We start from the raw sequence: 10,332 nt of genomic DNA on the forward strand, positions 1-10,332 counted from the left end.
GAAAGTAGGAGATGCATTCATGGGCTTAATAGTGGTTCCTGCAACTCGGTTCTCTATGAATGCTATGAAGCTTTTTTTTCTGTTCCCCTTGCCTTTCCCTTTTTCTGAGCCGTGAAACAAACGTGTCACTGGTGTCTCCAATCCTTAATTCTAAAACACTGTAAGAACTGGAGTGAACTCTGCACTTCTTAGGTTGTACAGGCTCTTTGATTTCTTGTGTCTGCGTTTAAAATGGTGAAGCACCTTTTTCTAACTTTATTTTCAAGGGGTTAATAATTCTTTTTAAGCTACTGAGAAACTTGTCAGTACAGAGAAGGAAGGGACTGGGGAGCAGTAGCGTGTCGCGGAACACGTGCTCACCGGCCGTCTTCTCCGAGGGCTGTCCCGGCGGCGGGGCCGTACGCTACTCCTCAAACCCCTCTACGCTTTCTTAACGCCTCAGCCTTGCGCGAAGTGACGATGCCCATGTTTATGTACACCTGGTAGGTTTCTCCCCTCGGCTTTTACCTTGCCGTGTGCCCCGGCCCAGAGGCTCGGCCACCTTCTTTGGACCCGCTGCAGCATCCGCCTGGAGAACGGTGCGGAAGGCGCGACTCCTCCCTCGCGGGCCGTGCCGCGCACCGCCATCTCCGCTCGCACCTCGCGAAGTGCGCCGATGGCGCGCGCTGGGTGACCGCCTGCTGTCAGACGTGCGCTTTCGGCCCCTGTGCCGCCAGGCCCGCGGCCATAGACGCCCTTCCCGCAGCACCCTGGAACCACCGCAGGTGGCGGTGCCCGGGACGGCGGGCGAGGGGCGGCCGCGGCGGGGCCGAGGCTCAGCCTCCTCCGCGCCGCGGCGGCTCCGCCCCGCTGCGCGGCGCCTGCCACTGACGTCAGGGCGGTGGCGGCGGCGGGAGGCCGGGCGCAATGGCCATCTGTCAGTTCTTCCTCCAGGGCCGCTGCCGCTTCGGCGAGAGGTGCTGGAACGAGCACCCTCGCGGCGGCGCGGGCGGGCGCCACGGGCCCTCTACACCCCACTACCAAGGTACCACCGAGCGCGGCGGCCCGCGGCGCTGAGGGCGGCGGTGCAGGCGCCGGGCCGCACGACTGCCTGCGCAGCCTCCAGCGCGGGGGGCGGGCGGCGGCGCGTGGGGGCTGGAGGTGCGGCCCGGGCGCTGGCCCCGGGCTCCGCGCGGCCCGCTGCTGGCGGGCGCTTCGAAGCAAAGCGGCCCCGCTCTCCTGTCGCCTGCCTCGGGCTGCCGGCGGTAGCGTCTGCTCTGGCGCTTGTGGGGTTGGGCTCTGGCGAAGGCTGTAACAGGACTGCAGTTGCTTATCTTCACACCTGCTGAAGGAGGGTCAGAGTTTGCCTGCGACACGCGCAGATGTGTCCGAGGTCTTAAAACTTAACTTGGGAGGTCTGTACTGTGCAACAGAGCCACTGCTATAGCTATGTAGGCAGGAGCCCCTAATGTAAATGCACTGTAAGTTAAATTTAATTCTTTTCTGCTGGGGTAGTTACTTTATGAAACAACATAAGCAGAACTGAAACAATCTCTTCTCTGCAGTGCCACTTGGCATGGTGATGTGAGTTCACATTTACCTCTGATTCCAGGACTGCCCTGTGTAACTCACTAGGTTAAGCTCACGAAATAATTAGGTTAACTCATTAGGAAAAAACCTGCATTTTCTTTTCAAGCTCTTATTGTCACCATAAATAGTTACACTTAGTTTTTGTTGATGGTGTATTGTTTAATATCTTATTAATTTTCAATGTCTGTTGTTTGCTTTTTTTTTTTTATTGGAAGGTACTAGCGGCGGAGGAGGGTGGGGTACCACTAACCAGAGATACACTAATGTTATCCAGCCATCTACTTTTAAGTCTAATACATGGGGTGGCAGCAGAGATCACGGAAGAGGATTTTTTGGCTCCTCTGATTTTGGATCATCAGGCGGCAGCAGCAGAAATGCAGACTTTTCACAGAACAGATTCTCTGCATTAATGAACAGTCAAAATGTTGCTGATGGCTACAAAGATGAAGAAGAAAGACTTCTGTAAGTTATAGTCCTGTCTCACTGAAAGCATTTAGAATGAGCAGTTTAAAAGCTTCCTGACTTACTAGAGATAAAGCAGAGGGCATGACCATGAGGAGGAAGCTGGGACATGTACTAAGAACCACAGAAAACACTACTTCATTTAGCTCTCTTGAGTTACGCTGGCATGGGAAGAAAGCGATCCTTGTTTTGAACCTGGGTTGGGCAGCTAGACAACTGTGATATTAGTAAGACGGCATGGTATTTAAGTTGTGGGCAGGAGGATAAAGAAGGAAACAAAGATTTCGGTACTTGAAAATAAGGGGTCAGAGCCCCTTGGACAGCATTTCAGCCATTTAAAAAAAAAAACCAAAACTCTCTGACAAAATGAACTATTTGGCTTAGTTTTCCTGACACTTAAGATAACAAATTGTTCTGCCAATAGCAAAACTATTGAAACCTGGTTTCACATGCGTGTATGTTAGAGTCAGTTGAGAATGACCAGCAGATTCAAGGCGATTACAGGGCAGATGATGAGAAGCAATTGGCAGTGTGATTTCCTGAAGAAGCAAGGTTTTGGAACCACTTTTCATTATTTTTTTTCAAGATTACGTTAAGAAAATGCTTAACAGATTATTTATTCAGCTTCTCAAACATGACTGTATATTGTGTTACAAACATCTGAAATACTCAGAATCTTTGTTTGTTACTATGTAGTGATCTGCTTGTCTACTTTAGTTTTTACCCTTTCACTGTTTACATTTGGATTTACTTTTGTTGATGTAGCTTCTGCTTCTCTGCTGTTGTAATGTCTGGATTTTTATGCTTTTGATTCTTTTCCAAAAACTTATATGGAACACTTATCCCTTTTTTCTCTCCTTTTTCTTTTGTTTCCTGAGTTCTGCTATTTAATACTGTGCATGTTCATTTGTATTGTAAAATCATCTAGTACTAAAAAAGTTTAAATTGTATTGTTATCTACAGCTTCAGGGAAAATCCTGTGACAGCATATGCCATACAAGAATTAAAAAATACTTTGTATGTTTTGGGATTTTTTTTTTTTTAAGATCTGGTTTGATTTACTTGCAGTTAGATGATAAATGTCCCTTCAAAGCATTTTACTTTATGTATCTTGCTGAATAACTGCATTTTTTTCAGAGAACTGCGTACTTCTCTTGTTCATTCTGATTAGTGTCATACTGCATTAATTTTCAGGATAGCAGGTATTTGAATCTGACTTTGGATTCAAACTAGGCAGTTGCTTCTGGTGGTTTTGTTTTGAGCATATAATTTCACCTTCGTCTGTGGTTTTGTTTTCTAGCGAATGTGTAGTGAAAGACATGGAAATTTGGGAATCTTCAGGACAGTGGATATTTTCATCTTATTCACCGATGAAAGAAAAGCCGAATGTCTCAGGTAGGTAATGTTTTTAGTGTTGCCACATATTGCTGCTATTTAGAAAGTTTCTTACGCTCATCCACACTGTTGTACCTGTGTGGAACCATTTGCAAGGTGATGATTTGCCTTGTGATGCAACAGAAGAGAATATTGGATTATGGCAAATTCATTTTGGACATTCACATCTTTGAAGTTCTGTAATGAATCCTTTTTGTGTCTCCAACTGTAATTGACTTACAGATAATGTACCAGGGCCCATTTCTTCATAACTATAGAGGGCAATCAGAAGTATTAATATATTTTCTTGGAGGTTTTTATTATTTCTCTCCTTACAGGCTTTCCAGATTTCTCACCAGAAGAGTTGCATCTGGAGTATTATAACTGCCGAGCAACCAATAACATTCAGAACTATGTAAGTATTTTAGAAATGCTGACCTTTTATGTCAACAAGTTCGAAATGATAGGACTTGTTGTTATTATTATTCAGGTGGCAACTTCTGACTCATCTACTTACCAAATTCTAGCAGATTATCAGAATGCCAAAATATTTTTAAATTACTGTGCACCAAATGGAATGCAAAAATAGCTGCTAGTCTGTATGCTCTACCGTAACTTCCTATTTCTGTCTGAGATCACAGGCTAAAACTGTCAGATCTGGGCTTCTACAACTGGTGGGCTAAATGTCTAGACACATCAGCTCCTACAAAAAAATGGTGGCAATAGACTTTTAGCTAGTCTCAGTTAAATGTATGGTCTTTCTAAACCTAGACACTCCTTCTCTTAGTCTTGTCCCTGCTCTTGTGTGTTATTTGTAGAAGTTATTTGAATCCTGTCTCAAAAGTTGAATACTTTGTATGCTGTTAGTCAGTTTGATTGTTATAGCTGAATATGTAACACTTCAGGTAGAATGCTGGGGAATTTTATTTGACCCTGTTCTTTTACATATCTTTATTGCAGGGGATTAATGCTAAAAATAGTAGATACTTCTAAAGGAGTATATATGTTTCTATAAAAGAAGTAATAGATATGTGGTTTTATTTATATGTAAAAGTTTATATGTATTGTTCCTCCTTCATAGTCCTGTCAATATCAAGGAAGCTAGCACAGTTCAATGTTGGGCCAGGAAGGGAATTAGGCTATTGGACAGACACAAGTACTAACTAACTGAAGCTACATTGCACTCTTTCCTCTTCCCCTTGGTTCTGTATTACAGAAGGAATTGCTGTTGTCACCACTCTTGCTTCATGTGTTTAGAATTACCAGAATTGCATTTTCAGAGACAGGAGAGATTATGTTTTTAAAAAAACTTCAATTAAAATAAACTGAAATGATTAAACAATACACTATGCCTGGCTGTTTTTAAAAAAAAACCAAACAACAAACCACACTTGTTGCCTCACTGAAACACTGAATGCAAGTTCATGAAAGTGTCAGTGTATAGATGGTAACTGTATGATACAATTCTCTCACAAAATGTTTAAGTACAGCATGTCTTTTCCAAAGCATGTGTTTCTATTCTTAAACTAGGTCAAAATCTGAATTTTTCCAGTCTGTATAAGAGCTGATACCAAGCAACATGATCTTCCAGCATGTGACTAGACACAAAAGAATTACTGATGTTTGTGATGTAAGACCCTTTTGAAAAAATAAGGAATTAATTTACAAAAAGATTACTCATTCCACTCTTGCAGGCATTTACGGCATTATATGTTTAACTTAGTTAGTTTTTAAGGAAAATTCAACTAGGCCAGGCTTTGAATAAGGTGTGTTGATAAACTTAAATATAGGAAATTCAAGTTTGGAATTCCTTAAAAGTTATTTAATGACTTTCCAGTTTCTTGTTTAATCACGCTTATCAGGGAGGCAAATCTTAAGACTTGAGCTTAATGAGTAAGTACATAAGTGGACAAGCCAGAAATAAAACAAGGATTGAAGAATTTTTCTCTTATACTTAAAATTTACATATTTTGTGTGTGGTTTGGTTTTGGGTTATTTGTTTTCCCAAGCACCTAATTCAGGTGGTGATAAAACTTAGATTTAGAAACCCCAGGACATTTTTTTTGTTTAACCTTACTGTTATGTGAAGTAAAACAAGTTGATTTAAGGGCAATAGTAAGAGAATTGAAAGGAATTCTGTGTTAATAACGAAAACTTCAGCTTCTCACCTTGAAGTTTCAGGAAAGTAAAAGTCTTGTTGTCTTGGTTTAATGAAGTTTCTTTTCTAATTACAGAAATCTTCTTTCAGTTTATTTGTCAGATCACTCTATTTTCTTCTTGTAAGTCTTCACCAATAATAAAACCATGCTTTTCTTTTCCCCCTTTTTAGATAAATTCTGTCCAGCAGTTAGTGAAACAATGGAAAAATCGGCTGCTTCAATTGAAAGTTTTAAATGCATCGACAAAAGCAGCTTTGGTAAGTGTTAATGAAAGGTAAAATGTTTCTGATCCTGATGTCTTTTTTTTTTTATTAATCTTGAGCAAATGTTTTTCTTCGGTTCGTGGTTTTTTTAGACACATCCCACCAAACTGTCCTGCAAATGCCAACATTATTTTCTGCTACAAAGATTTCTAAGAAATGACAGCTGTAATATGCCACCTTGTTTTTAAGGATGAGATTTTGCAAATGTTCCATAGAAACTTCAGCTGTTATCAAAGTATTTGTTTACACTTACACTAACTTTATATAAATAGGTGATAGGTATTGCTTTGAAGATTGCAGAATACTACATTTTACAACCAAATATACATGATTCTCTTAGGGCATCCTTGTTTGCACCTAAATAGCTGAGACATGAAAATATTTGATTCTTAGATTCATTGGCAATTTTATGGTAGACTCATGAACTGTTCTGAAAATCTCAACCATGATGTGTTATATTCTGGCACTGCAGCCTTGAAAAATATCTGGCATGAAAGTGTTCAGCTGACTGGCATCACGAAGACCTTGACAGTAATCTTAGAATGCTCCCGGGAATATTAGAGAAAGTGAAAAGAGTGTAAGGAGGAATTACACAAGAGAATAACGATTGCAGTTTGAAAACTGCCCCATCTATCCGTCTATGTGTTTTTTTAATAGGTGATAGAAATGTGACTGAATATTCTAGCACTGCGTGAGTCAGGCGAATGTGAAAATCTGTGAACACGGTTTTGGGTCTTATATCCACCTTTCTCTGGAATCATTAAATCAGTGAATTGAGGGTGGGTATTATAAAACCCTTCAGTTAACCAAGGAAAGTGGTGAATCAGCATGGTTCCATGTTAGCAAGGCAGCAGCTGGATCCCAGGTTTGGAATACTATCATTGCAAGCCACATGAAAGTAACCATAGCTTAAGGTTGGGATCCAGTCAAGTTCATGTATAGTAAGAGGCAAATATCCACCCTACCTTTTCTTCCCTGTGTTGACATTGACTTTTCCAAGGTATAATCAGTAGACAAGACCAGAATTGTCATCCAGGCTATCTTGGGATAAATAGAGCATTTTGGTAATGCCAGAATGAGAAATCGATAGATAGGTGGGAGAGAAACTGTTCGGATAAAATCTGAAGATATAAAGAGTAGTTGTTCCTGGGAAGGTGACAAACACTTGTCAATCTAGATGTATCAGGAAAGAATGCTTGAGTTAAAGCCAATATTAAATAATCAGGGAGACAAAGTAAGTTGATTTAAGTGGAGTCTGCATGAAGTGCATTAAAGTTTTAGTAATACGATCATACATGCCCCTTGGTAAGTTTCATGCTGAAGATGAGCAAGTGGGATTTAGGCTTTAGCACAGAAGGCTAGGTGTGCCAAGATGAGGGAATAGACTCAGACAAAGCAATGACATACATAGGGTCATAAAGCACTAATTGAAATAGGTAAGAGATGAAAACTAGAGCTGGAAGAGGTGTTCAGGTCACTGACTGAAGGCAAAACTCAAATTGTAATGTATTTGTGTTTCTGAAGTGTTTTACAGAGAATAGTATATAGCCTTAAAGCGTTTTGTTCATAGCTGCAAGAGCATGGAATCATGATGAAAGTAAGTGATCAGTGTCTAACTTAACCTTAAGTTGTATTAAATTGGACTAGGCAGCTATATTTTTTGCTTCAAGTATTTATTGAAAGACATTTCCCTCTTTTGGAATCTAGTTTTCATTTATGTATTTGGAATTTTTTAAGCTATCTGAATTAAAGAACACAGTCACTCAACCATTGCCTTCCTTTGGATTTGGAGGACAGCAAACATCAAGCTTTGGGTTGTCAAGTAAGTTCCTGCATTAAGAACCAACAGTTAAACATTTTCTTGAGGTTTTTCTTCTGCATTATTGAAATGCAGCAGTGGTTTGGTATCACAGGTGTGCACATGCTAACAGTTTTTTATAAATTTTATAATTGCAGGCTTTCCTGTGAACAGCAGCAGTAACAGTGCTAGCAGTAACAGTGCTAGCAGTAACAGTGCTAGCAGTTTCTCCTTTAAAACAAGTTCCAGTCTCATCAATGCATCATCTGGAAACACCCCTGCTTTTGGGAGCTCTTCTGCTGGTTGTAATCCTCCTGCATTTGGTGTGACGTCCTCTCCTAGCATATCCCATTCTGTTGGTTTTGGCAGCCCAGCGGCTCCATCTGCAGCCTCCTTCTCATTTAAGACTTCTGAAACAGCCAGTAGTTTTGGAACTTCTGGGTTTTCAGGGTTTGGCAGTTCTGCTGTGAACTCTTCAAGCACCACTCCGCTTACAGCCTTTGGAGCTTTTAATGCAGCAGTAGCAGCTTCTCCCTCACATTCAAGCAGTACTTTATTTGGACAGACTGCCACTGCCCCTGGACATAACATAACATCAGTGTCTTCTGCAGTCACAAACAATACTACATCAGAAAAGTTATTTACACTAAAGAGCGAATTATCAGCTGAAGAGTTAAAACAATTTGAAGCAAAAAAGTTTACGATGGGAAAGATTCCTCTTAAACCACCACCATTAGAACTTCTAAATGTTTAGGAATTTTAAGTTTATTCTGAAATAACGTAACTCCTCTGACACCTCAGCTACACAATTTTGTGGTTGAGTAATGAAGTAAAATGCTTCCATTTGAGTTAATTTTTGTTTCATCTCTAAGTCTTCTGCTATAATAAACTCGCAGCTATAAACATTTGATCACTGTATTTTATCATTTCTTGGGGTTATTTTGGAATGGACCTTTTACATCCAAGAAATGAACTAATGCAAATAAAATTTCAAGTTCTCTTTTATATTTTGTACTGTGAAATTCTGGGCAAAAACTATATTAAAAAGGCTTTGTCAAAAGTAAGAATGTTTTGGTGAGGTATTCACAGCCTACTGTGAGTAGAATGCTAGAAAGAAACAGTTGCAGTGCAAGGCTGTTGTTGGACCACCTTGTCTTTTGCCTCTTCTTTAAAGGGTTCATGCAGCCTGTGACAGTTGTGTTTGGAGATAAAGGGCTCCTGTGTGGTCTGTAGCTAGCTGCATGCTTCTGTCACCTGGGAGTCAGTTACCTCTCCCAGGTGATGCAATTCAGCTTTTTTTAGTTGTCCTGCTTGAGGTCATAATGCATGCACTAATGTAATACAGTTGGGGGCAGACAGCCTTGAAAGTATTCATCATGAACAAGAAGCTTGTGGTTTGTTATTTTGACACCTCTTAGATAAGTTTGCAAGCAATTGCAAAACTACTTACTGCATTTATGTGAATTGATAGAATTTTGTTGTCTGGTTCTCAAAACTTGGGTGCATATATTAGCAATACCTTTTCTGAATTGATGATAGTAAGGTATGTATTTTGTCAAGATGCTATAAAGCAGGGGTCAGAAATCTTTCAGAGGGGGTACTAGAGTCAGGTGAAGAGAGTGTTTGTCCTTGACCAGGCTCTCCCATTAATGGTTTAAAATTACCAAACCTCATATTTAAGAGGAAAGCAAAAGTTTACTCCAGGATATATTTAAATAAATTGTTTCTTTAACACTTGAAGATAACATTTCAGTTCTTGGTATGGACCCATAGGCCTACCTAAAACTTCACTACAGTTGTCCATAGTGTACTAGAAGATGGCTTGCTAAAACAGTGTGAACGCATTTACCATTTAGGATGATAGGCTGTGGGGAGGCACTCTGCAGACTTAATAGAGATCTAGGTTCTTCAGTCCATGTGCTCAGTGTAGATGTACCAGGAACTTGAATATATTATGTTACAGTACTGGGTTGCTTATATGGATTTTTCTGGTGATTGTTTTGTAGATGAAATAAGGCATCTGCTTTCTGTTATTGTTGCTAATGACCCAGTGCAGGCTTCCTGGAACTCACAAACAAAATACTAATATGTTGGCCCAGTGTTCCATTTAATTCTTATGAAATGTGTTTTTTCCAAGTGGGGTCTCCAGAGCAGTACTAAGATTTGTACAAATTAAGACATGTACATCTGTCAGGGCTCACTTAGCTCTGGATCGTTTATGCCAGTTATTCAGATTTTGACACAGGAGCTGAGGAACATACCAAAATCTGTTCTGTCACTGTAGTTGTAGAAAACCCCCATCTTTACAGAAGTTGTTAAATTCACTTTTGTAAAAAGTTAGTATTTAACAACAAACAAAAATGTGTTTGTTGCTTGTCAGATGAATGCCATAACTGCCTCAATTTGTTCTATAATGTGTATACCTTTTCCCATATTTCATTTGTGAAGCCTTAGTGGTTCTCAAACCCAACTGTATCAGTTTAAAGGTGGCAGAGAGCAGTGTGATGTGACTTTAACAGCAAAAGGCAAGCTGTGTATTTGGCTGCAGAAGTAGAGGTAAGGCTAGGATAGAGTAGAAGGAAGTAGTATTGCTCTAGTGGGCTTACTGAACTGCAGAAACTAAGCAACAATTTGTCAGTAGATTAAAGCAATCTTTCCCACCATTTACACTGTATATTTCATTTTTTTTTGCTGTTCATCCTCTTCT

At 40.3% G+C, this 10,332-nt stretch overlaps 1 protein-coding gene across 3 annotated transcripts; it reads left to right on the plus strand.

Moving 5' to 3' along the window:
• Nucleotides 1–906: 906 nt before the first annotated feature.
• Nucleotides 907–8,533, plus strand: NUP42 (nucleoporin 42). 3 transcript variants are annotated; one of them, XM_059818892.1, is made up of 7 exons: nt 907–1,036; nt 1,800–2,031; nt 3,332–3,426; nt 3,744–3,820; nt 5,735–5,821; nt 7,565–7,649; nt 7,784–8,533. In XM_059818892.1, the coding sequence occupies exons 1-7, from the start codon at nt 907–909 to the stop codon at nt 8,377–8,379; spliced, it is 1,302 nt and encodes a 433-aa protein (XP_059674875.1). In that variant the 3' UTR covers nt 8,380–8,533. The 3 variants fall into 3 exon arrangements, with proteins under 3 accessions (XP_059674875.1, XP_059674876.1, XP_059674874.1); XM_059818893.1 differs by having other exon boundaries at nt 5,735–5,812; XM_059818891.1 differs by having other exon boundaries at nt 907–1,024; nt 1,785–2,031.
• The last annotated feature ends 1,799 nt before the right edge of the window (nt 8,534–10,332 follow it).

This window comes from Gavia stellata, chromosome 6 (assembly GCF_030936135.1).
Source record: "Gavia stellata isolate bGavSte3 chromosome 6, bGavSte3.hap2, whole genome shotgun sequence".
Lineage (NCBI taxonomy): Eukaryota > Metazoa > Chordata > Aves > Gaviiformes > Gaviidae > Gavia > Gavia stellata.

Coding starts and splice junctions, on each gene's coding strand:
- NUP42 (XM_059818891.1), top strand. CDS start 907: ATGGCCATCTGTCAGTTCTTCCTCCAGGGCCGCTGCCGCTTCGGCGAG. Junction 1,025..1,784: donor CTCTACACCCCACTACCAAG/GTACCACCGAGC, acceptor TTTTATTGGAAG/GTACTAGCGGCGGAGGAGGG. Junction 5,822..7,564: donor CATCGACAAAAGCAGCTTTG/GTAAGTGTTAAT, acceptor GAATTTTTTAAG/CTATCTGAATTAAAGAACAC.